The following is a 27,155-nucleotide window of genomic DNA, read 5'->3' as shown; positions in this document are numbered from 1 at the left end:
TCTTTGCGCGTACTGTTTCGTTAATCGATCCTAGACTCCACCTTTCCTCCTCCTCTTCCTTAGATCGAGATTGACATCAAAAACTCCTTATATGGAAGGAAACTTCCCCAAATTCCTGACTGGTGGGAGTGCTCCACTGGACCCCTCCCTGCATACCAGACGTGCAGCGGACTAGACAGATTGTCGCACTTTTTGAGTCACTGTCGAAAAGTTAAAGTTTATGAGCTACTGGGGTGACGTAATGTCGGCGCTATGTGGTTTTAGATTACAGATAGTTTCCCTCCACACGCCAGGACTCTCTAAATCTGCTCTAGAATAATGTCTGATTTACAACAGTCAGCATTGTTAAACTGTTATTATGAGGTCTATTACAGTGTAACCGGGAGAAAAGATAATACAAATCACTTAATTAAAGACAGAAAGAGTTCCATAAACATATTTCTTTCTAAAAGGAGACACATACCAAGTTGTTTTTCCAGACCAGCCATAATCTAGTTATGGACAATAGGGCTACTGGTAAAGATTTAGACTACTGGCCAGTCAGGAAAATGACATTGACCAAAGATGCAGCTGCTCTGCTTCATAGAGCATTTAGTTTTCTGACACCTGAACTAATTAGTGTTGGGTGTCATCATGATTAAAAGCAGCTGTGAGGTTGGGGAGCTACTGATTGAGAGGTTGCATGCTGAAAATGAACCACTGAAAGTGTGTCGTACATATACATCAAAGCACACATACATGTATTGCATCGTCTACAAAGCGCTGATCTACAGAATGAAAACCATTGTTGTGATCAATCTGCCGACAGTAGTGTGCTGTATATAAGTTACTAAAGCGGAAATGATTAGTTAGTTGATAGAAAATGAATCAGCAATATTTTTTTTTAAATAAACAATCTTGTCAGCTCCTTTTCAAGCAAAAAAAATGTTTGGAGCTTCTTAAACTTGAGATTTTGGTGTTTTTCTTTGTCATATACTATAGTGAATTTATCATCTTTGGGTTTTTGTATTGAAAAGCAAGTTGAAAACATCATATAGAGCTATTCCTCGAAATCGTATTGAAATTTAGTTAGCGAGAAAATCCTCAGCCCATTAATACATAATGAAAATAAGCCAAAACATCAATCAATCATGACATCATTTTGATTTCTTGGAATTGCGCAACTTCATCCTGAGGCAGTGTAGCCTGTACTACTCATCAGCTTCAAGACAAGACGCATCAACTAGTAATGACGTCTCACTACAGCTGTGATTCTGAGGATACATGTGGCAGGTGATCACATCATACAGGTGTGCAGAGGACTGATTCAGAGTACGAGCGTAAACACACCAGAGAGGGGTGGGGGGGTTACTCATCCTGATACCTGTGATGAGATTACATCAGATCACTCAATCACGGCATTGAGTGACGTAGTTTATCAAACATATAGAGACTCATTTCTTTACTGCAGGTGTTGACCAGCCCAGGATGCCACCGATGGGAGGACAAACTAAGTATTTAGTATGATTCTTTTATTTAAAAATAGAGGGCCATATAATCTTTGTGGGCCTTGAAAAACCAGAAGTCTGATGAATAAATTCCCACTGAACTGAAGTTACTCATACGGCCCCCCTCTGATGCAGACAAAGGAGACAAACGGACCTTTCGCACCCCCACATGGATGAACTGTGCAATTACACCACAATGCAACTTCCGACAGCCGAGTTCAAAACAAAAAGCAGAAGTACACAGAGCTCAGAGTGACCATTTAGTTTCAATGGGGCAACATGTTCTACGGTTGTTGAACACAATGGCGCCGTAAAAGACCCACGAGTCAGTCGACTGGGCTGAAGATTTAGATCATTTTATTTTCAAACAATGGAGAGATGTTAAACACTGAACAAAGAAAGATGCCCCAGTCAAAACTCCAGAAAACAGATTCTCATCAACCAGTTGTAGCACTTTTCCTTTATTGCCAGCTGCGTTGTTGTGCAGTTTCTCATTGTCTGCAGCTTCACCCTCTCTGGATCAGTGTGTACAAAAAGTAACAGAAACGGTGCATATACCAGCGGCATACTGATCCGGGACTTTGAAATTCTCGCAACTCACAAAACTCCACGGACAGGCGTGATTTATGCGGAAGCAAATCCAGATTTACCATTTTACCAAGGCACATTGGTAGGGATGAATGACTGAAAGAATGAAAAGACAGAGGCTGCGCAGAAGCCAATCTTAATCTAAGTCATGTGAGAAAAAAATCTGGTAGTGACTGATGAGTATAAAGCGAAATCAAAAGTAAGTATTAGTTGGTACACGGAAAATGCCAAAAATATCCGACGCACACGGCTTTCTCTCCCCATTTTATTTTATGTTTGCTGAACTGGAAAAAGGAAGCAAAAAGAAATGCTCCTCAGACCGTACCTTAAATGTTTTCTAAACTCTCGACAACAGCTGCAAAAACTTTGAATGCGTCTTCAACTCCGAGTAAACTGTGGGAGCATCAGTCACTACATTTGAATTCAGTCAGTGACGAGATGACCAACAAGTTGTCAACTTATGAACAAGTGCATAAGAGGTGTCGATCCCGTACATTCACTAAGGCCGTTCAACTCACAGAAATATTATGATGGAAATCCAGAAGGCAAACGATATCTAAAGGAAAGGAAACAACGCGAGTCCCAGTATTCAAATATCTCATTGATTTAGTCCCTAAATGTAATTATTCATCAATTATTTGACATTATTTAATATCTTAAGCTTTGGGGAGAATTTGTGTAGATTTTTTTGATTAATTAATATTAAATAAACACCGCATTATTTTGATTAAACCATTTTTCTGAATACATTTCTTATTGAGAGCTGAGACGGGCATACAGGAGCTGTGTGAGAGACGGAGAGAGAGAGAGAGAGAGAGAAAGAGGGTGGAGTATGGAATGTTAATGACCAAATGCAAAAACATGTGTTTGCCCCTTTAACATCGAAGATGAGACTGACAGCATTGTGACAGCAACAGGAAAAAAAAACGAATAACAGATCTACTGGTACGTTTGAATGAACGTCCCATAAATGAACCGGTCAAAATAAATAGATGTATACATGATATGAAATTTATAATTTACTCTTTTTATCTCACATAAAGCTTCTTGGAACTGCCCAATATGATCCAGTATTTCATACTCTGGACATGTTTGGCTCTACCTGCGCTAGATGAACTCTACCAACACCGTACTGGGCACCAACATGGTGGTCTGGACAGGACAGCTAAACCCCGGCCTTTCCTCAAATGCAACCCTGGATTGTAAACTAGACAGGTTTAAAAAAACAAAAACAAAACAGAAAAAAAGACAACAGGTATCATCCCAGTGAGACTGAAATAGCGGTACGATTCAGAACATCAAACATTCACATCATAACACCATTTCCGGTTGTCTGGGATGATTCTGTCCTCTCTCTCGCCTTCAGTGTTAGGATCAGCACACTGCAACTAGGGCCTCGTCATTCCTGTGGCTTTCAGTTTGAAAAATAAAACAGATACAGCCCTTGGTATTACAAACTTAACTATTCTTTTAATCTTGACTTTTTTTTAAATCAAAATGTAATTAGATTATCACAGAAAGAGGAGGAGGAGGAGGCATGGGGGGTGGGGGGAGTTTAGCAGGTATGGCTTCCGCCAAACTCAGTGGACAAACAAAATCACAAAGTATCTCATCTCTTTGGGGGAGACAAAAGAAAGGAGTGGAGAAAGACAGCAACCTTCCCAAAACCCCTCAGTCTAGGCAAATATATGGCAGGATGTTCAATTTGCTTCCATCCCCGTGCGGGTCCAATGATATGCACTCTGTCCAATCATACCAGGTGCCCTCGGTGTCATTACAACCATTCACCCCTGGCCAGCGCTGCGTGTGAACCCGGTCCAGGTCCCCGTCCGTCACCTCCCGACTCAAACCCGGTAAATCCCCTACTGAGCTGTCCGTCTGCAGAACGTGTATCTTCCGTGAGTCCTTGATCTCCTGTTCTTCCCTTTTCAGATACTCTGACATGAAAAAGTGTGCACTCGGGGCCTGGACCCCAGAGGAGTTGAGCACGTTACTCTGAAGGTTCAAGTAGGACTGGATGATTTCATTTCTGGACAGTTCCTTCCAGTTTGTTTGATGGAAAGGATTGGGGCTGGGACCTGGGGCCGAGGTTGGGACCGGGGCTAGAACCGGGGCCGGGACCGGGGTCGGAGCAGCGGGCCGTTGTACAGTGCTTTCAGTTCTCTGCCTGGACTCAGCAAGGTCAGGAGTGGAGGCTTCCTCTGTTTGAGAAGGCTCTCTATGTACCATAGGTTTGATCTGACCTGTGACAGGATCAAATGTTAACCTGCGTTCTTTTAATCGTACAGGTTTAGTCGTGTCCTCTATTTTCTGGCCATCTAGGTTGACAGAGTAGTCTCTTGACCTGTACTTCCTTCTTTTATGCTCAGAGTTGGGAATCGTTGTCCCGTCTTTGTTATCAGACACGGGCACGGTCCCCTCAGATGTTGGTCTGTGTAGTTCTGAGTTGTGTTGCGGATGAGACGGCGAAGGGGAGACCGATGGGGATTCCAGTGTTGAAGATGTATCTTGTGGTGGACAATGAGTGGGGACTTCTGACGAACTGGTCCAGTGCATTGAAGACCTATGAGAAGAGTTTGGCAGCTTGTCAGCGGATGATGCTTGGGCTGGGGAGGATACGGGCTGGGACAAAGACAAGGGAGAGTCCGTAGAGGAAGGGCTTGGGATAGGTGTTCCTTTTGGTGCATATGCTGAAGAGCGCTTGTTCACCGTTTCTTGCTTCATGCTCCTTGGACTGGAAGTGAGGCCACGGGGACTTTTGGCTTGATAATACCCCCCTCCACCTCCTTCCTCCAGTCTGGTCTGTTGCTGCATCACAGCGACCTTAATCATAGAGGAAGTGCTAGGTAGTTTGGCCACTCCGGGGGAGCTAGGACGAGGCTTGACAGCATTAACCGGAATTCTGTTGATTTTATCATTATCAAGGTGCTCTATCCGAGATCGGTCAGGAGACGAGACGACTTGCTGGTCGGGCAGGGCATCAGGACTGCCTGCAATCCCATTGGTGGGCGGTGGGGAAACCGAGACGTCAAACGAAGACATCTTGGAGATTTTTTCCGGTAAGTGCACTCCACTGTCCCTGTGCTCTGCTCGTCGTTTGCGGCTGCTGGTTTTCTCCGCTTTTGGCGAGTATGTGTTGTGAACATCGTTTCTGATTTTGACTTCAGGGACACCCTTCCCGGACACAGAAATGTCAGGAGGAGAGGCATCTGTTCTGCAGGGATGAGAACTGCCATTGGTAGAGCCAGGGGCGCTGGCAGCCACAGCTGGCCCAGGTTCAATCAGCTTTTGCCATGCCCGCAAGAGTTTCTTAGCACGCTTAGCAAGATCTTCGTTCTTGGTCTTCTTCCTTACATCATTGATCAATTTTCCAAGTCGAGTTTCCTACATAAAAAAAAATGATTGAGAGTTAGAAACACATACAGCAATATAATTCAACGTGAAGTAGTAGTTCACATATAATCAATTGTCTTACCTCAAGTGCTTCTTTGGTGATAGGATACTTTTCAAGACCGGTAATTACTTCCAATACAGCCACCATATTGCATATCTGCAGCGATGACAAACAAACATTTTGTATTAACGTTACTTCACCTACACGGCTGCTCGAAGAAAGCAAATGTTTAGTGGTCGCCTAATATCACCATTAACAGCGACTGTTAAATGAAAATGTGATTCACAGTCCTGATGAAGACAACGCAAATGACGGACACACACGATTAACAAAGTCTAATATATTAATGTCATGGCTAGAAACGCTATTGAATCGAGCCTGCAACGTGTGTGAGTGAGGGTGCAAGTTAGCTTAGGTAACATTAGCTTGTCTGTATGCTTCAAATCGACGTTGAAAAGTAACGATGGCAAAGTGTCAACTCAAAAGAACTTCATCATTGTAAACTTTTAAACAAAATTATACCATTAGAGAAAAAACTTGAAGCAAAAAGCGCTAAACTTTAATTTGAAGAGAGTTTCTTATTCTGTCAAAAAGTCAACCAGCAGTTCAGTGTCGGCAGATTTGTGTTAGCTAATTTGGCTACCGCTAGCATTTAGGCTAACTAACTTGAGGAGGAAAGGTCCGACTATTTCCTAAAACGTAACATAGCTATTTAAGCTAAGAGTTGCTTAGCTACCTCCCACACTTCAGTATCAATAAAGTAATGGCGTGAGACGGTCTACAACCAAACCCCGGACAATTAGCAGGACACACAGATCATTTCAGAGTGAAGGGTAAGGCACACACATACATTATATTCTTTCAAGCCACACTCTAAATCCGCCTTAGCGTTACGGCTGGAAGCTAACATGCTACATGCACCAGCTAACGCCAGACTGGTGTCTAACCAAGCTTCTGCTAAGTTAGCTTGCGAGCTGTCAAATCGTGAGCTCAACGACAGTCACTCGACAGGTCAATGCCAGCCCAAATTAGAAATAACGCATTTTTTAAAAATACAACTAAATAGTTAAATGACAGCTGATGTTCGAACTGCCTTGTGTAGTTTGCCAGAGTTCAGGTAAACAAGCTAACGTTAGCTTCCTAGCCGGCTAGCTTCACTCACATTGCTGTGACTGTCGACGGCCTGCAGCAGCCGGTCCCTCATCTGCTGCGGGGTAGCCGAGACCGTTGTCATTGCCTGTTCGGTGCGATCCGGGAGGATGGAGGGAGGAATCCTCCAAAATGAAAACCTGGTGACAATGATGACTCAAAAGCCGCTGCGGTAACACGTCGGGCGTCCGAACGGCATTATTTTTCAGTCGCCTGTGAGGTAGACGGCTCAGATGTTCTCACATGGAGAAATGTGTGTTCAGTGTTGACCGTTGGCTGGTGCCTGATGGGCGCTCTAGCAACTCACTACCAGCTGCTGGATCTCTCAACGGCCTCCTGCTGCATGCTGGGATACGATGTGTGCGCTCTGACGTCTGTACGTAACCAAGTAAACATCCCTGCGTTCACCTCCACTCTGTACCCATTGATGTATTAAGGGTTTACTCCACGGCTTCTTTGTTGATGTCCTCCTGATCTGCTGATATATACACTATATGTATATGTCGGTGGTATGTAGCCTATGAAAAAAATGGCAAATGCAACGTAAAAGTCCATCACACATTTTTTAATTAGTTATTTAGTCAGAGGAATAGTCAAAAAACCAAGGTATTCACTGTACAATGGGTACAAAGCAGAAAAAAAAAGCAAATCCTCATATTTTAGAAGCTGGAACCAAATACCATTTGGCATTTTTGCTTGATAAACGACTTATAATTCCTAAGTCATGAAAATTGTTGGTGATTAACTTTGTGTCGATCAATGAATTGAGACTAACCGTTTCAGGTCTAAACTGAACAACAGAGACAAGGAATAGAAAACAAGTAAGCTACATGCCACACTTAAGAGAAATAGCAAAGCTCAGATCACACATTTTCAATCCACAATTAGTTAGAGGCCCACAGGTTTCACTTTCCCTCCTCCTGGAGCACAGAATCATGTCAACATCTGTCGAGTTATTTGTCGATCAACTTTGGCCAAACGATTTCCCCCAATATTGTAGCAGTAACCACACACACTCCCAAACACACAGTTTGCAAAATCTCTCAGCTATTACATATTATCACATTTTAAAACCTTACTAAAGGTCACTTTTGATGCTTTCAAATAAAAGTGTGATATGGATGTCTTTACCACAACATGCAAGTTACTATGATTTATCAAGAATGATGACTTTATATTGCAGCATTCCACCAGCAGAGGGAGTCATTCAGTTGCCAAAAGAGAGTAAAACAACTCAAAGAAAAGATGCTGCATCACTGGACCACATTGGTTGTAAGACACTGTCGAGTCATTTGAGGGCATCAGTGATGGTGAAGCCCGGAACTTGGCCTTTAAATTTGATCCGCTGAACTGCTGATTATTTGGGGGGGATCATTCATGCTTAGTTTTTGTGCATTCCGATATTTTTTGAAAGGTTTTCAAGTGGCTTAAGAAGAATATATTTGTCATATTATTTGCTCAGGTAGAAGTCACTGGCTATATGAGTATTGCCAATAAAGGAAAAAGGGGAAAGCCATATTAGGATTTGTCTGTTGTAATAGATACAGCAATAAATAAAAACCTTCGCAACATAATCATGAACCCTGTGTAGAAAAGACAGAGATCTTACTTCTAGTCACTTTGGTTATTACTGTTGTCATACCCATCCCACATGCAAAATGTCCAGTGTCAACTCGGTAGAATTGTTAGTGTGGACAGAGTGGGAGAGGCCGGGCAAATGCTGAGCATGAAGCTGTGGAGTGGGTGTGAAAGTCTGAGTTATGCCAGTTATGGGGGCTGTTATCATCATCATGTAAATACTGGTTTAGTTTGTTGTTTATTGTTTTTTTTGTAGTCCACCTAATGACAAAAATAAGATTAAAGAAACGTCTTTGCTTAGTCAGATATATTTATTTTCATTTCATTTACAAATAATAATGCAAAGATACAAAGACAGAAGCCTTCACACAAGAAAACTACATCAGGTACAGTTCAAACAGAAGCGTAATTCATCTTTTATATAGCACACATTTACAGCCAACTTGGATTCTTTTGGTCCGATTTAACAGTTTAAATAGAAAACACACAATTTGAAGAACAAGGTTTGAACCACGTAATTTTTAAAGGGTTAGGTCAAAAAAGTACCAACTTGCCAAGCTGTGCTGCAGAATGCTAGATTTTGCATATTCTATGAGCATAATGTTTCCCGTTGCTGCGAGCTTATACTATAGGAGCGTGGTGCACTCCATCACGGCAGTAAAATGCATGTGCAGTGTTTGGAATAGTATCACTGTTCTCAGAAACAAAAAAACATTGTATAACAATTTAGCTGCCATTGTATGAGGCTTGAACCAGCAGCGGGCTGTCCTCAAAATGTACATAAAGGATTCATAGAGTGGGTGACCCACTGAGTGACTGTGCACCACTATTACTCTTCCGTCTTCCTGATTCAGTTTCTGTTTTAATATGTGTCACAAAGTCAATATATCTATCCACATATATATCTATATATATATATATATATATATATAGATATGTGGATAGATATATAGCCTGACTGTAGAGTATTTGTATGTGATGTTTCTTATTTTATTTCCTACGGTATATTATTTATCAAACAATATGTATATAGTAATATTCACTACAAAATAGTGTCTGAGAGCAGATTAATAAAACAAAGCAAAACTAAATACTTCATTTAAAGCAAAATGCAATATGTCAAGGTATCGTCTGAGATATTTTGGAATTCAGCGTCATGCAGAAAAGAGATTCCCCAGGTAGTAGGTAGGATATGTCAGTCGCATCTCTTTAAGTTAAGCTGAAAGAATTTCTGTAATAATGTTCAAAGATGCATTGATACGTTCATAGTTGATATATGAAATAACTCGTACCCCACTACAATATTTTGAAAAACAATGGGAAAGGTTGTGTTTCAACAGTTAGAGGGATAAAATGTCTAAATATTCTCTCATTTATGGCTGTTTTGTACTTTGGCTTCCTGGTTCAACTGTTGATTAATAATATACAGTGCTAATGACAGATTTACTATAAAACTAAATTAAATAAAATCTAAATAGTACCTATTCTGTTAAAAAAACAAAACAACTTCTGATGGCATGTAGCTGCTCATAGTAAGTAGATAGGAAGTGGAATTTCTGATAAATAAAATTCTGTAATTGAAATAAAAAGTGCTTTCAGGGCCTCGAAATGCTTATGAATGAAGACCTCATCAAATATAATGTATTATTTAGGGCATAGTATTGAAATTACATCATTGATTCACTGGTAAATCTAAATAGCAAAATACGTTTGCTATCCTACACTGCAAGTTGTTCATATGTAGTCTGTTATTCCAGATACAGTATTTAGTGAACATGTTTTTATGGAGAGTAAAACAAACATTGCCCTGTTGTAAACTCTTGTCTCTGTAAACACTGGTATAATACCAATGGATGCCTGAACGTTGATGCATAAAAAGGTGGCAGTAACAGGCGACGCATCAGAGCTATCTACATGAGCACAAAGAAAAGCAAAACAGAAAATGGACCTACAAAGATTTCAGGCTCTCTATAAAGTCTGAGGTCCAGCAGAGAATATCGAGCCACAACGACATATTGCAGCGCAGTATTTCTCAGTGCATTTTCTCACTTTGACATCATATCACATAAAGCACGAAAAACATTATTCCTACCGTACAGCAATATACAAAGCTACTCTAGATTTACCATGACATAATAAAGCTCTGTTGGTGTAGCACAGAAAATAAGCACATACAGTATATTGCAGTGTAAAACATAGTACCAAACAAAAGCTCCTACATGTGCATAAAAGGCTGATTACCATATTTCCGATGCTTTTAGGCTTCACTTAGCAGATACATTAGCCTATACACATGACGCTGAATTAAGATAGAACAAAGGACAACATTACCAAACAAGAAAAACAAAACACTTTGACAAACAAAGTCGACTCGACCCTGGAATGAAAATAAAACCCAAGCTGTAAAGGGGAAAACGTATAGATATTCATGCCGTAACAACATTATTAAAGTCGGGGGGAGGAGGAAAGAAAAGACCATAATTCAGAAATGCGATTCATCTAAAAAATAAAAAAGGGGGGAAAATCTTCACGCTCAACAACTTAGTTTTAACAGATTTGTTAACGGACGTTTTTTGAATTGACATTTACATTATGTGAGAATGATGGTGGGATATGCTGGCACTAGAGGACCTTGACACACATCAACAGAAATAATGTTGCAGCTACAGAATGACCTTCTTCATAGTGTGGAATATTCATGAAAATGAACTTATATTGGGCATTTTAGAAAGAATTATATCTGGACTGAATTAAAATATATTTATACCATCTGGCACAATATTGTGATAATATGCAAATTTCAAATGTACTCCTCTGAGAAATCACACTATACTACTTGCAACTTTAAATATTTCAATAATAAACTTTTCATTTGTAAATCAGTAATTAATTACATGTTTTTCTCGATCTATTTTCTCAAACCTGCCATCAATAGCAGAAAGAGCTGCAGCAACGTGATTGACACACCTCTGATCCCCACTGTTCCAAAATACAAATGTTTTCCAAAATCCAGGAAAACTGCAACAGTAAACCGCTAACAAAATACTCACTGATTAAGTAAAAATTCTTATTTTAAATCTGTATATGACTTTTCAAAAAATAACTATAATTTAAACAGCTTTTTTTTCATAATTCTTTTTTTTTTTTTTTTTTTTTTTTTTTACAAGAAGGCAAGTTTAATCAGAGACAGGACAAACGGGTCCAGTGCACATAACAGTCACAGGGGGGGGGGGTTGGTATATAAACTCTCATAAATCAGTGTTTTAAATGAATACATAAAGTGCAATATGAGAGATGAGACAGTTATGATCCACTCACAACACACAGGGGTCCTTTTAAAGAGCAAATGTTTAAAACCACATAAATGCAGAACCAACGGCCGGAGACATGGAACAGATCCATACAGGGCACAGACAACACAAGCATGACGAGGAAACGGATATTCAGTGTCACTGTAGTGCCATGAAAACAACAAAAGTCATATGTAAAGCAGTATGTCACATCTCCTTTGCAGGGAGAAAAAAATAACAGGTGAAAAATATTTGGTCCTACAGTACATAAAGGCTAGATATAAGAGGCAATGAGGATGACACGATGGCAACAACACAGCTGTACAGATGTGACCTAAATACATTCTCATTGCATCAACAATGCTGTTCTAGTATAGAGGCAGTTCAATTGTCTGGAAAAATATATATATTTCAACTACACTGAGGTCACATCTTTGGGAGTAATCCAGGAGAGCTTCTACTGTATGACACACGCACTGAGCCTTTCTCTCTACACCGTACTAGTCTGAAAGGAAAATGTAAAGAGTTTCAGAAGTATCAAAAGAAATATAACATGGCACCATCGCTGTGCATTCTCAAACAACCTTGCACATTTGCCTCCTTTTGAAATGGTTCATTTTTATCTTTTTCATTTTACAGTCCTAAACCAATCGCTGTAGTTTTTGCATAGATACCATTACGCAAAATCTAATCACATTCTGTACATGTAAAATATCAAACGAAACAAGCATGTAAACATCTGTTTCATAACAAAGAACTCATTAATCCTTTTAGATCCGACTGAGGCATGAAAAATGATATGGTAGTGACAACGGAGGAAGTAATGTATAAAGATCAGCACACCTCAAAAATACAATGCAACTGTGAATGATGTAGGCCAAACCACTTATAAAACAGTAACAATGACTTGACAAGTGAATCTTTTTCTGATTTACATAATAGTCGTCTTTGCATGAAAACGAAAATGTCAAGCTATTAAGGCAAAACAAGTATGCACAGTGATTTGTGATTTCATGCATAACCAATGGCTGCTATTTACTATGGTAAAATCAAAATTCAGCATCTCCTGAAAATAACTTAGTGACTCGTCGTCACTCAAAACTTTAGAGGAAATTTGAAACAAAATCAAACCATCTATGACCAACTACACAGGGATTATCACAAAATTTATATCCAAACTGAATGTACTGCTGAGAGCAGTCAGCTTGGCACAAAGGGAGGTTAAACTTGTGTTTCCTCTGAGTCATCAAGCTACTCTTTGTTAACAGGTGTACGATACTGTAGATTAAGGGTTTGCTCTGCAGACGTGGTTTAGTCCGTCATTGATGGAGAATATCAGACCAGCCTCCCTCTGCCCTCATGATACTTTCATCAAAACTCCCTCGAATGAACACTAACCATCTAAATAAATCAAAATTGAAAGTGTCATTTGTAGTGACACAACCATGAAGATCATTCATACCGTAACTTGTCATCAGTCGTAAGCCATCTTTCCAGTTTTCAAGGTTTCCAGTCTTCAATAACATTTGAACGCATGATGTTTCTTTTAAATGCTCTCTTGTGGGGTTTGATTGAGTTGGTTGGGGTGAAATCGATGCTCTGCCCAGACGAGGTGTTAAACCAGCACACTCCAGAAAGCTGCTCCTCTTGGTTCTTATTCTCTCAGATTTGAAGCTCCCCCCCTCGCACCCCCAGGGCAGCAGCATTCACACACACCTGGGCATGAGGTGGTGCAGTGGTTAGAGGCGGTCGAGGCGAAACGCGTCCTCTGTGGCGGGGTCAGCAAGGACCATGTCCGGATCATTTAGCATGTGAAGGCCATCAAGCGTCAGCGGGTCTATTTTGAGATCATCCAGTGGGAACTGGGAGTCGACATCGAAGCTGATATCTGTGGACAACGAGCCAGTCAGGTCCTTGGGCAGGATGGGGGGAGACTCCCCGCTCACTGAGCAGAGGCAAGACAGAAAACATATGAGCATTATTATTATTATATTTATCTCTTTGAGGGTTTTTAAGGGGTAGAGGGAAGGCTCGCTGATAAAAATGAGAGAGGACATGATTGGCAGCAAGAAGAGACTGAATGTTTTTGTACTTTGCTCTGTACGAGCCATGACATCTTAATTACACATTTCCGTTAACAGCGGGCTGCTAATTTTCACAAACAACTGAAGGGAAAAATCCTGTTGCATACAATTTGAATAGGTTTATTATTAATAGGTTTATTATTTGTTGAATACTTGGTGATTGTGGATTGACTGAAAGCTCGCTCTGGATGTTGCATGTGCGTTCCTACAGAACTGGAAAATAATTTCCCTACTTATAAGTGTGGGGTATGTCAGTATCACATCTATTTAGAGATTACCTGCAAATACATTACTCTCCCATTGCAGGAGAGGCAGATTAACATAAACAGCAGACAATTTAAAGCTAGTTTACCGGGTATATAACGGTACAATCGAATGCATTCGTAAGAGTCCTGCAATGAATCAGTGTCCGAGAAACTCACTATATTAAGATAAAACAAGCAAATATGAAGCACAAGCTTTATTCTGGGTTGGGATTTTGGAAATCTCTACAAATGTTTTTAACACAGCTAAAGCCACTTGCTGTAAGACTTAAGTGAGCTACATCAAATGTCGAAGCAGCACCTGTGAGAATGATGTTGGGGATGTTGCCATGGCTACTGTAGCCCAGCTGCTGCTGGTCCTGAAGGTTGCAATGGCCACCGGTCAGACCCATCATAAGCGCCTGGGAGTAGTTGAGGGTGGAGGTCTGGTTGTACAGGCTGTCAGAGCCGATGGGGGTTTCCATCATGTTGAACTGCTCCAACTGGCAATCACAACATGAAGAAATATCACAGCTGTCGCTGCTGCTCATGTAATGGCTCCAAAGCAAGAGCAGGCTGAGAGAAGAACTGAACATTTAGGCTTTGCCTGAAAACAGCCAGAGTCTGTACCTGTTGTGAGAGAGCACTGGCCTGAATGGACGGGAGCTGCTGGTCGTAGAAGTCTGCAAACACGCTGCCCAGTATGGAGTTATGCTGCAACAACAAACAGGCCAAATCTGTTTATTTAGACTAAATAAAAGAAGAAGAAAAAATCTCCCAGTGTTGAGCATCAACTATATACACACTTCATCCAGGCTGCAGGAGTTATACACTTAACATGAAATGTGGAATATGAAAAAGACACAGTCAAAGCAGCAACAATGCTGGAACAACAAATATCACCTCACAGCATCTGGAAATGGAATTCTTTGGGTTGAGTAACTTGACTTGTGTGTATTTTGCAGAGAGGAAAAAGCTGTGCAAAAGTTAAAATAGCTTGAATTTCAAAAAGGACGGCACACACACACAGAAGAAGCAGTTAACAGTCATGTAATAAACACATAATTCAACTGCTTCATTTTCAATGGGTGTTTAAAGCAAGAGACAGACACCAAACATGTGAGGAATTTGAACCCTGCTGTTTCAATAATAAATGCAAACTAAATCGGTCCCTGCAATATTTGCAAAGCTTGCAGTATTTACAGAATTTGCTGTGATATCAGCAGGCATCCACTATCACAAGAAGTGATGCATGAATATTTCATAAAGAGAGCTACTTACAAGACAAGGTGTCACTTTGGCAGCATTTTCCTATCTCAACACTAAAATACTGTATGAATATTAATGAAAACCTGCAAAAGAATGTGAAACTAAGTAAATGACTAAACAAATGAATAGGAATGCAAATACACAAGTAAGGGACTTGATGAATTATGTGAATAAGAACCATTCCATACCATCATCCCAAAGGTCAGTACACACTAACAACTGACCACCAAATGTCCAAAATCAGTCAGCTTAAGATAAGGATGCGGACTTTGAAAATGCAACTCCTTCCATACTCCTTCCTCTGCTGCCTTCTGGCCTTGGTGTTGTAATTAATAAAATCCAAACAGAGAGAAAATATAATCCCCTTTGTGACTTTACTCTCCCTTCACTGACTCATCCAGTGGAAGCTAATTCTCTTCAAGTTCCTCATTTGAATGTCCTCATTGAACCAGCAACAGAAATTCTCCTATTTCATCGTGGCCTCTTAATGTATAAGTAATTGGATCATATTCTCAGCCCCTGCTCCTCCTAGTTCAAAACCAAATTATCTGTGTGTGCTGCAGATGTCCCCACAGGGCAGAACAGAATAATAGAGCATACAGCCTGTCAGCTGTGGTTTAGCCCGTGGATAACCTCAGCACTACGAGTGAGCTACTTCACCTCAGGTCAGAACTGAGCTGGGTAAGCAAACAGGACAAACATTTAAAAACGAATGCACACACACACACACGCACACGCACACATTTCTCTTTTTATGGATCTCAAACACACACAAACTCACCCTTCAGTGTAAGCAAATGCTTATTTAAAATGCTAGCTAACTCTTCGTTTAAGCACTGAATCTAATTTCTTTACATGATGTACTTTTTAATGTGTATTTCAAGGTTTTATTTTGGGAAAGTTTTCCACTAACCCTTCAGCAGTTAACGAGTTACAATGCCAGGGTTTCAAATCTCAAACAGACTAACAACCCTAATCCATGTTTACCTTGGGTGTGTTTAGTTTATCTTCAAGCACCACCCTGCAAGCAAGGTTCAGTTTGTAGAGATTCAACCACCAGAATGATTTGCAGCTTCTCCTAAAAAAAATGATGGTTCAAGGGGGTCGGTTTACCATCTCCCTTCCCATACTACCTTAAATCCCCATGCTGATGCAAAAACCACAAAAACACAAAGATCTGATGAACATAAAAAAAAAAAAAAACTCCGGTACATAGTCTTATATAGCAAGACTGGGAAGGAAACAGTGGAGATGCAACGTAAATACCACAAAAGCAGCAGAGAAGGAAGGTCGGGGACACAGCTACAGAACAACACATCAATGACACTGAGTGCTTAAAGAGACTGGGGGTCAGATCTGGGCAAAACAGGGACTACCTCATGTCTATAACATCTATAACTGTAATCATAGTCATGACATGGATTAAAAACTCTAAATTGTGATATATTATACTTCTATTTTTTTTCTCATCTCCAAGAATGTTGCCTGAAATTCTTGACAATGTAAGGCTTTACTTCCTTCTATCATGGTGTAACCAATAACAATAATTACAATAATTATGTTGCGAAACAAAAAACCTGTGAAACACCTGCCATGACATGTTAAAATGTCAGCTGTGAAAAATGTTTCCTGTGAAGCATACTGAGAAGATCTTCTTGTTCACAAGATTGTCGTCCTTTTTTGCCTTCCATATTTACAGAAGTAATTCAACAGCTAAATAAATAAATAGCCTGTTTGTGGTTTGATTTGCTCGAGTGCTTGAAATAAACTGACATATCACATTGTTTTCTTTGCCCAGATCTGCTAATGTCAACACAATACAAGCAGCTGTAGGAGGGCAGCCACAGAGTCCTACTTGGCAACGATAACCACAGGACTACGATGCAGGGGACGGTGACGTTTATACACAGCGAGCCAGCAGCTCACTGGTTCACACGCCCTTACTTGAGGCGAACCTCCAGGTGAGAAGCCTTGATTGGAGACGGGGGAGGTCGGAGACTGATTGGCAGAGGATCCGACCCTACTGCGGTACTGTTGAAGGGACGAGGCCTGATACAAGAGGATACGTTGGAGTTATTCACATTGGAGGATATTCTTTACTGGCGTCTGTGTGTGTCAGAGTCCTCATGCTGGATATGGAGCTTTGCTTGTATTACTGTAGGTTATCCAGTTTACCTTTCGCCATCCTGACCCGAGGAATCAATAATATATTGATTCACTGTTTTTAATGGTTGTAACCCAGCATACTAGAATCGAATGCTGAAATACAGCATAATTACAGTAATGACCGACATGTACCACATGTCACATCAATGCATCAATAATACTGAGAAAAGATCTGGGAGACACACAGAAAGCTACAGGGGACTAATTAGGAGAGGGGAAATGTTGCCAGCAATCCAAGTTAAGCGAGCGAATATTGTAAAACTGGAGGATCAGTGAGAAACGACTCTCTTTTGTTCTGTTCTGTCATGCCTGCTCTTTTCAATTTACTCATCCGACTAAATCAAAAGAAGAATATTTGCACATGCTCAAAAAAAAAGGAAAGATTTCTATTCTGATCACAATATCAACTACACAACCATAAGTGTGGAAAGAAAATAAAGCTTACCGTCATAGCAAATAACAGATAAACTATCAAGTCACTCAGATTTAGAGGTGCACCAAATGAGATTGATAATCTCTTATCACTCAAAAGCCAACAGGAGTTCGGATCTCCACGTTCCTAATCAATTAATAGACAGATACGATGTCTAAATATTGGTAGCATGAGATAGAGAAGTGATGAAGCAGTTCAAGGCCTCTAGATACAGATATAAACGAGTGCAATTATCATTTATAGAGCAGACCTGTTTGAACTCTCATTAAACTGAAAGAAGTATTTTCCATCTTGCCGTGACTGGATTTGCTTTCGACCTCAAATCTACAGTTTAGAAACGGAGTCAAACATGGAAAGCCACCTCTGAAAACAAAGTGGTACATAACATATATACTGAAGAGTGTAGTGTGTGTGGTTAAATTAACAGAAAGTTAGATGTAAGCTGGTGTCTTGCTGTGTCTCTTCACAATGTTTCACTTGACCCCACGCTGCAATAAGTGAGACCAAGAGAGCGTAGGCCACTTCATCATTTCTGCAGGAATCCAAACACATTCCCACTGCAGCAGAAGAACAGCAGCAAGAGCCAAGATCTGAAGGACGCGCAGCGATTTGCAAAAAGCATTTCGATTCCTTGATGTTTTGCCCATTTTGTTGTGCTTTTTATTTAATTAATTTGTACTTTTTGTCAGTGTGTACCTTCACAATTTCAGGAAGGAAATGCGAACCAACTGGGAAGAACCAGTCATCACTTTGATTACACTGATGTGATGCAGACAGACGCGTCCACTGCTCACCGTGTTCATGTCCATGGTCATGTTGGCTTGTGAGGACGTCAGGTTGTCTGACGTGGAGCAGGAGTTCACGGAGGACGACAGCTGGATCAAACCTGTCTGCTGGAGAATAGAGAGCAGGGTTATAGATAGATACAGACATCGTGTAGTCAGACAAGTATGACTTTATAGTTTTAATATTGGCTTATCATAGATTAAGTACATCACTTTTATAGTATGTTGGCAGACATACTATAATATCTTGTACCTGTGTTTTACTACAATGCTTTCATAAATAGATTTGTGGAATCCTGTCTTTACCTCTTCTTTACATTATGTGTTTACGTCAACGTAAATGTCACTACTCAAATATTGATAACTATATAAAGAGAACATAACATTACTCAGAATAAAACATCATAGAGGCCTCATGTTTTAACTCCTGAGCAAATAAACAAATCATGTTTTGAATCCATTATTTTTATTATTCATGAACTGCTGCTTCTGTGCTTCAGAGCAAATCTTCATCAAAATGTTGTTGTTTTTTTCCAGGAAGTGTTGATCTGAGGACAGTTCAGAGCTGGTTGTGATTGCAAGAATGAACGAACCGATGGAGTGAGTGCTGGAGAGACACTCACTTGCTGGTTCTGGTGGGTCTGGGACGACGGCTGCTGGTTGAAGAAGGCGTACTGGGACAGCTGCTGCTCAAGGTTCATGGCGTTGATGGCCGCCTGGGGGAGCACAGCAACATATAAGACGTGCTCAGTGGAGTGATTTCCCCTATATAAGCTTTAAAATCAATTATTTTATATATAACTAATGAAACATTGCTCATTCTGGGCATTGTTATGCCACAAATAAACAAAAATCAATGTGAATGTGAATGGCCGGGAATGTGTCTAAACTAAATGGTATCAACAACCCATTAAACATGCACGATTGGTTTTCTTAGGAGAGCCGAGGTCATGGCACAGAGCACTCGGCTGTACCTGGGAGAGAGTGAGAGGCGGAGATGTTGGGGAGAGCTGCAGGTTCTGATGCTGGTGGGAGTCTCCCGCATTCAGGATGAGAGGAACCATGTCATCCTGCCCAGGCTGCATTTCCATGGTTACTGAGGGCTGAGAGGTGTTCACTCCTACCCAGTGCACAGAAAACAGAAAAAGAGAGTTTTAATAAGCACACGCAGAGTCAAAAAGAAATTGGCACCAGAGTGTGCTCAATGTTCAAACAAAAAGTAATTAGAATCCATATCTTTGGGAAAATCCAAAGTTGTCTATGTTACAGCTAAAGGTGAGCAGACCGCCGTCGGTGGTTGTTACCTTGCGTGTTAGCCAGAGTCTGCGTGCTGTTGGAGGAGCTGAACGAGGCGACCACTGCATCGTCTGAGTCGATCGGGGTTGGCAGCGGAGGAGGAAACTGGATGTTGGTCAGGTCAGGGAGAGAACCGCCAGTGTTGTGGGCTGCTGGTTTCAGTGAAGTGGTCAGCTGCTGGTCCGGAGACGGGAATATGCTGCAGAAAACAGACGGGTGCCGTGAAACTTGTTGGCGAAGACGAGCCTAATACGCCCAGCTGGCTGATGTCAACGACGAAATGAAGGCACGGAAACCTAAACACTAAGCATCTTATTACTGAGCAGCACTTGGAAATGTTTTCCAATACAAACAACTCCAGAGATATTTGGACATCATGCATTTGGCCAATGGTGCTTTTGCAAATGCTTTGCCTCCAAGCTCTTATTGCTTTGGTAGAGTGAATGAAAATGATGTTAATTACAGTCAGATGGCTTCAATTTAAAGCTATTTTGTATTCATAGGTTGCGTTTATCGGATGTGAGTAAATGTGCACTTAATTTGAATAAATACCATTTACACTTCACCATCCAAGATTAGGACTTAGGAAAACATTTCCTCACACCAGCTCCAAACAGGAAAAACAGGAAAATACTCACTGGATCCCTGGACACTCGGACCTTGAAATGTTCTATAGAGAAAAAATAATTAGTATTGTGATGAACACAAATGAAAGTTGATAGAGAAAAACAATTATGTGGATGTAGATGATCCACCTTTTTGCACTCCCAGTTCTGGTTTTGGCCATCTTCATCAGTCTCTTGTTTAATTGCTTCAGCCCCTGGTACGGTGAGCAGGAGAACTGGAGAGATGGAAAAATAATAACAAAAATCTCCTTCTTCTCTTGGGTTTACAGATGTCCAGACTGTTTGAGCTTATAATAATCACAGCCCACATGTCCTCGGTTAATATGATCCAAGACAAAAGCACAAAGAAAAAAAGGAAGGAAGAAAAATGAAAAAAGAGCAAAAAGATAAAAAACTGAAATACTGAATGGCAATAATGGCCAAACACCAAATAAATGTCTCCAAGGAGATTTATACAAAGTCAATCAAAGTGCTCCTGAAATTGAAATTCTTCAGACACTTGGATGCACTCCTCCTTTTCCTCCTCTGCCTTCAAAGCCACATTCAGACCCTGACATCACAAACGGTAGTGCACTCGACTGAACCACCAAGAGACAGCAGCAAAACACCACATCAAACAGGCTGACATCAAAACAGCCCCACCCACCAACAGCTACTGCAGATATTAAGATTTTAAGTTTTAATTAACAACGTTGACATGTACCTCTTTTTGGCTGGAGCTCCTGTGATCCTCCAGTGAAAGAGGCTTGCTGGGCAGGAGTTAGTGTGCTCTGGTGCAGTGCTGAGTCAGAGTTTGTCCTGCAGCACAAGAATAAAAAAAAAAAAAAAAAAAAGATATCACAAAGTGAATTGTATAGTCAAATCTAAGAAAGAAATACTGTCTGTTGTTAAGCAAAGGAACTATACATCTTATATGAGTTCAAGCTTCAAACCAGGTAGAACCTAGAGCTGCAACGAATAGTCGACTAATCAATTAATCGATCGAAATAATCACTAACTGTTTTGTTTATGAGCCATTTTCGCTGGTTTAAGCCTCTCAAATATGGAGATTTCCTACTTTTCACTGATTTATATTAAACTGAATATCTTTGGAGTGACAAAACAAGACATTATATACATAAAGACATCATCTTGGACTGACTGGGATAGAAACTGGTATCGACATTTTTCACTATTTTCTAAAATTTGATAGACCGAACAATTAATAGATTAAGGCCAAAATGTATCTGCAGATTAAGCGATAGATTTGAGATTTATTTGTGTGCACAATTAAACAAAGCAACAGAAATACAACAACAAAGAAAACAAAGCAAGTTGTAACACAAGGATCTAGAATAATCTGAATGTGATCCTGTATATTTTAATGGTTTATGATTAAAAAAAATCTAAAGGCAGCATTTTGTCCATGACAGCAATCTGTGAAAGTAAGTCACTAAATGTGTGATTATGCAACATGTTTCCATAAATCAGTTAGGAGTATAATCACTATGTTCCCAGTTTGTTTTGTATTGACCTGACCTTGCATCTTCTATCCTCCAGGAAATAAATAGTGCAAAGCAGTGTGATTTAAGTCAGAATTAATAAGTTTAAATATAATCACAACTAGTAGAAAACACTAAGATATGAGTTTTTGAGGTCCAAGGACAGAAGATGTTGTACATATTGGAAAAACCCCTGAGGCAAATTTGTGATATTGGGCTGTATAAATAAAGTAGAATTGAACAGTATAAACAGGGTGCGTGTTTCATCCCTAGAGGCTGTCTTACCTCCTCCAGCTGGTATCAGGTGGTGGTGACAGATATACTGAACCATATGGACAGCTGTCAATGTGAGAGCGCAGGTTAAGAAAATACAGCTGGAGACTGGAAGTCTTGGCACATTCGATGTGTTCACACAAGCAGATGAAATCAAGAAGCACAGTGCTGGCGGTGCTTTAAATAAACCAGCGGTGATAGCAGTGAGGCATAATGAGCAGTGAGCTTAACATCACGCTCTGATATTTGTCGAGGCCTAATATATAATACTGACTGGCTCATTGTACATGCTGCTTATTACGAACACAGTCATCATTTGGCTTTAATTAATTGCAAGCGGAAGTCGTTTACAAGCATGCAAAAAAACAAGTTCAGTAATTCTGCAGCTATATAAACATCTGTAACACCCATGAGCAACATTTAGGCACGTGTGTAACCAGAGTAAAGAAATCCTACATAACAACATGCATCTTCTAAAGTTTTATAATCTCTAATAAAATTATTTCATAGTAGCCCAGTGATCCTATGCAGAAACAAGGAGCGCCTGCTCATTAACTTGATTCAATTACACATAATCAACACACAAACTAAATGTAAATATTAATATTACTGTTCCTATAGCTAATTTTAGGCCGGGACAACTTACAACTTAGTTATTTTTTTACTACGAGTAAGAGTGACATCAAAGGTCTATTCAACCAGAATAATCAGTTTTCTGCATCTAACCTCAGTACCTCCATAAACAGCATAATAAGCAGACGGTATTATTATTATTAAAGGATATCTGGCGTCCATGTTTGTCAATAGACAGGGGTTTTTGGTGGGGGGATGTGATACGGCTCCGGTCCCGGTAGACTCTGTCCACCAGCCCGTGGTGTCGCGTCGATCTGTTCGCATCAAGCCCTGAATTCTGTCAAACAAAAGAAAGAAAAAATAAACTGAACTGCATTACATTTCATCTCCAAGTCACCTTTTTTTTGTGTGTGTGTGAGGGTTTAGAACATCAGTCCGCTGTATTGGACAGTACTGAATATGAAATTAAAACACAACTAAATCCTTTCTTACGCTTGGAAGTCATTCATTTAAATAAAAGTATTGCAGTAGTTCATGTAGTCAAGCTCCGTAACACTGTCCTTGAAAATAAACCTGTGATCTGAGCTCTTGCATTAAATGAGCTGCATGTAGAACACGGATGAAAGTCTATAGAGCTTTGGGCAAAAAGGACGACAGGAAATTGGAAAAAATAAGTATTTTCTTGAGTAATAATTGCATGGGTCATCATTCATCATGATTCATGGAGGAACTGCGCCTTGATGGGGAAACAAAAGCCAACTCCCACCACCCTCCATCTTTAAACACATCCATATAAGTACTTCCTTTACTTGAGTTTTTGGTTATCAATGGGAGGGTCTCAGTCAGATTTACCTTTATATTATATTATATACCTTTATGAAATGATGCGGCGGCACTATAACAAGGATTTAATGATGAAAAGCAGTCTGCATCATTTTTATTCTTGTCATCACATACAAACTTGAATATTCTTCATTTTTTGAATATTCATTATTACGCAATTTAAAAAAGTTTCCCTTAGTAACCTTGTTATTTTCCTTCACAAACTTAATAAAAAATAGAATTTAACATTTCCCTCCATCTTTGAAACTACTAAAGACGGAGTTAATAATGTTTCTATTAACTATTAACCACAGAAAATATTTACTTTTGGTGCTAAAAAAGAAAAACCACGCTGCGTGGTTGATAAGTTGTGAAAGCAATATATGAAGTTCAGAGTTATGGATGAATTCTCTTTCTCAAGACTTTGGAGACAACGGTTATTAAAAAACACACTGTTATCTTGACTTAGAGCTCTGTTGTAAAACAGACACATAATGTAGACGGTGGGTCGGTATATTTACTCTGCCTTCTGCCATTTATTCTAAACAAAGTACTCTTGTTGCTTACACATATAAACATTAAGTATGTCACTTCCTGTGTAGAGTATTTAACCCAGGAAACAAGGATCTCATTAACCAGCTGTTTAAAAAAGCAAATGTAAACATGTGCCCCGTGTTGACTAAATACAGCAGGATATTACTCAGCCACAGAGATGGGCAAAAGGGATATTTATTTATAAGAAACAGCTGTGGATGATTACTAAAACAAATCCTGGTACAAATTAAATGTTCATTTGACAACATTCAATGGACATGTGTTACTCTGCATCCACTAAATTGTTGCTGAAAAGAAGAAAATAAAATACTCCCTCACCTGAAAAGACATATCCATCGTGCCGTTTCCAATCTGATTGACATTTGGCAAAGATCCTCCATAGTACTGCCCACGGTTCGGTCCCAGCTGCAAGTACTGAGTTTTCTGAAACTGTAGCTGGAAGCAGAGAATCACCAGGTAAGACAAGAAGCCACTGTGGGAACTTTACAAAAGGAATAAACGGCTGTTTCTCAGTCAAGGTAAGTTGAGGCTCCAGGGACAGAAACACAACAAACTGGAGTAAAACACTCAACAGGCCGACATCAACCAGATGGAATCAACAATACCATTAATGATGACAGCAAAGGCGGACATTTATACACCTTCATAGTAATCCAACCTCAATCGCATGTCTTATAATTGTGTAATAGTGTTTTACAGACGGCACAACTGAAACCACCATGCTTATTGATGTTTTCTGTTTTGATAGACATCCTCTGGCTAAGCTTGATGCAGGCCAGCGGTGCAATGTGAATGTAATACATTTTACATGTGAGACACTTTAGGCAGAAGCACAGCTCGTCTGAGATAATTCAACATGGACCGAACTCGCACATGGTTGAATTTCCAAAATGCCTTACTACAGTGTTCTTGTCCTAAAGCAACCTCCAGTTCCATTTCCCATTTGAGAACCCATAACCGGTCAATTAAATGTTCTCATGCAAGCCCACTGCTCAGTGTTGGCAGGGCAGAAAATCAAATAAGAACAATTACTACGCCTGCATCGCTGGTGTAGTTTGATAAGCCTTCGACCTCAAGAGTGCATCTCTTCAGCCACACGTGTGCCTACTCTGAGGACAAATGACTACTTATTGTAACACTTCAGGATCAGGAAGACGACGATCCAAATCTTTTTCAACCACAGCAAGACAGGAGCAGAGAGAAGAGAGACAGTGAGAAGGTGAAGGGGAGAGGTGGGGGACAGTGTGAAAAGGATGAAACTCTAAACCAGAGGCCCACTTCACGCAGGTCTGACGTTGGCTCAGACAAGAGCTTCCTTCCATTTGACAATGCATTAAATGAAAATACATGAGCTCTCTGGCTAACATGTCTCGACGTGTATCCTGAAATACGTGGTCATCCTGATATAACTGAGTCATCAGTTTGAAGAAATTAAACTAAATAAAATTACAATTTTGTGTTACACTAGGACCCCGACACCAAAGCAGCTAAATGGAATTCAGCCATCATTATTTGTATTCACCTGCGCTTTTCCTACTGTGACACATCAAATGGCTTCTGTGAAAAAGACTCAGTGGAAGAGTTGTTTTTTTATTTTTATTTTTAAGTTTTAGTAAATTTGCAGTTTTGAGAAAGAGAGGAAAAAAAAGCTTATAAGAAAACAATCCTGTAGCAGCAGGATATCACAGGATGACAACAGGGATGTATTCAGATATTGTTTGCACATTCTTCTTCTATATATTTGAATCATACAACAAGCACTGCAGTAGCTCCATGTGTGCTGTGTCGTTATAATCTGTCTGCCCCTCTTGCTTCCAACCAGCAGCTAGTCAGTATACTGAATCCCTGCCTCCGAAGGATTTATTTTGGAGGCCTGCACTGTATGTGGCTTAAATTTCGACATAATCTGCCAGCTTCATCTTTGGTGTGACTGTCTATCGTCACGTTGCAGTGCACACAGGCCTGAAGACCTGTCAGACAAGTTTACAAAGCCACGGTGCAGACACGCTTCGCCATGTATCACTACCGTACCTACCACACACACCACCAAGTATTTACCATTACAAAATATATGCACATTTCTATTACAGCCTGTGACATCTTTTTGATTAATCGCCTCTTCTCTGAGAGCACGAGACGAGGAGAAAATCCTCGCTGCAGTTGGACGCGCGCTGTCAAATACGCATGCACGCCCCTTTGCTTTCCACTTGCGTGGGACAAAAAAAAAAATGTAATAACTTTTTCGCAAGAGGGACCCTGTCATTCATATCTGCATTACAGGACTGGTGCCTCCTGCCAGCTCTGTTGGTTGTCAGCTGTGCTAGAAAAAGGCTACAGCTGCAGGAAGCGTCGTTTGTTATTGTTTACCTATGCTGCCCTGGCTGCGTGCGGCTCCGCGCTACAAATGCATATTTGACAGCTCGATGAAAACAAACGAAGAAGAGGTGGGAGACCAAATAATGAAAAAAAAACACAAGATGCGGCGTCGTTACCCTCGCTGCCCGAGTAATGCTGAGGTCTTTCATCACTTCTTCAAACGCCGCCGTCTCCTCCGCCTGCTTCTGGTTATGCAAAGCGATTTTCTCGCTGAATTTCCGCGGATTGTTCGAAGTCGCCATGTTTCGCTCTTCTGCTCCGTTTTCCTTCAATGGTCAGTGTCAAGAGACACGCAATGAGGACACACGGCTTCCGGTTAGAGAGGTTGAAGTGAGTAAAACAAAACAGCACAGCGCAGAGTAATTGCAATTTTAAAGTTGTGTTCGTGTTTTTGACCACCGGAGAGGGACACACAAGGCTGACAGAACCACTGGCACATTATCAGATTGTTATGGCTACAAAACATTCACCTGCTTTGTCTTTGCTCGGTTTTCACAGAGACAAAAAAAACTAAAATGAAAATAGACAACAATAGATACAATGTTGACAATTACAACAATGAAATGTTGAAAATAAAGACAAGTAAATAGAATAAAATAAACACCAGGGATGGGAAAAAAAAGAATAATAATATTAAAAAACATTTTTAAAACTTTAAAAAACCTGAGGCTGTAACATTGCTCGAAAT

At 40.3% G+C, this 27,155-nt stretch overlaps 2 protein-coding genes across 5 annotated transcripts; both read right to left on the bottom strand.

Moving 5' to 3' along the window:
* Positions 1-3,523: 3,523 nt before the first annotated feature.
* Positions 3,524-7,014, bottom strand: crsp7 (cofactor required for Sp1 transcriptional activation, subunit 7). Its single transcript, XM_031854653.1, has 3 exons — positions 6,632-7,014; positions 5,551-5,625; positions 3,524-5,459 (listed from the first exon to the last, which is right to left on the bottom strand). The coding sequence occupies exons 1-3, from the start codon at positions 6,701-6,703 to the stop codon at positions 3,747-3,749; spliced, it is 1,860 nt and encodes a 619-aa protein (XP_031710513.1). The 5' UTR covers positions 6,704-7,014; the 3' UTR covers positions 3,524-3,746.
* Positions 7,015-8,339: 1,325 nt separating this feature from the next.
* Positions 8,340-26,759, bottom strand: crtc1a (CREB regulated transcription coactivator 1a). Of its 4 annotated transcripts, none has more exons than XM_031854655.1 (15): positions 26,584-26,759; positions 24,410-24,526; positions 22,926-23,051; positions 22,154-22,215; positions 21,091-21,185; positions 20,517-20,674; positions 20,400-20,431; positions 19,770-19,960; positions 19,440-19,585; positions 19,089-19,181; positions 18,475-18,570; positions 17,026-17,130; positions 14,443-14,526; positions 14,135-14,315; positions 8,340-13,431 (listed from the first exon to the last, which is right to left on the bottom strand). In XM_031854655.1, the coding sequence occupies exons 1-15, from the start codon at positions 26,707-26,709 to the stop codon at positions 13,226-13,228; spliced, it is 1,818 nt and encodes a 605-aa protein (XP_031710515.1). In that variant the 5' UTR covers positions 26,710-26,759; the 3' UTR covers positions 8,340-13,225. The 4 variants fall into 4 exon arrangements, with proteins under 4 accessions (XP_031710515.1, XP_031710514.1, XP_031710517.1 ...); XM_031854654.1 differs by having other exon boundaries at positions 18,475-18,573; positions 26,584-26,758; XM_031854657.1 differs by having other exon boundaries at positions 8,341-13,431; positions 18,475-18,573; positions 20,517-20,602; positions 26,584-26,756.
* Between the last annotated feature and the right edge of the window lie 396 nt (positions 26,760-27,155).

This window comes from Anarrhichthys ocellatus, unplaced genomic scaffold (assembly GCF_004355925.1).
Source record: "Anarrhichthys ocellatus isolate YVR2014 unplaced genomic scaffold, GSC_Weel_1.0 scaffold15, whole genome shotgun sequence".
Taxonomy (NCBI): domain Eukaryota; kingdom Metazoa; phylum Chordata; class Actinopteri; order Perciformes; family Anarhichadidae; genus Anarrhichthys; species Anarrhichthys ocellatus.
Note: the sequence above shows the minus strand (reverse complement) of the source record. Positions and strands in the feature narration are given on the sequence as shown.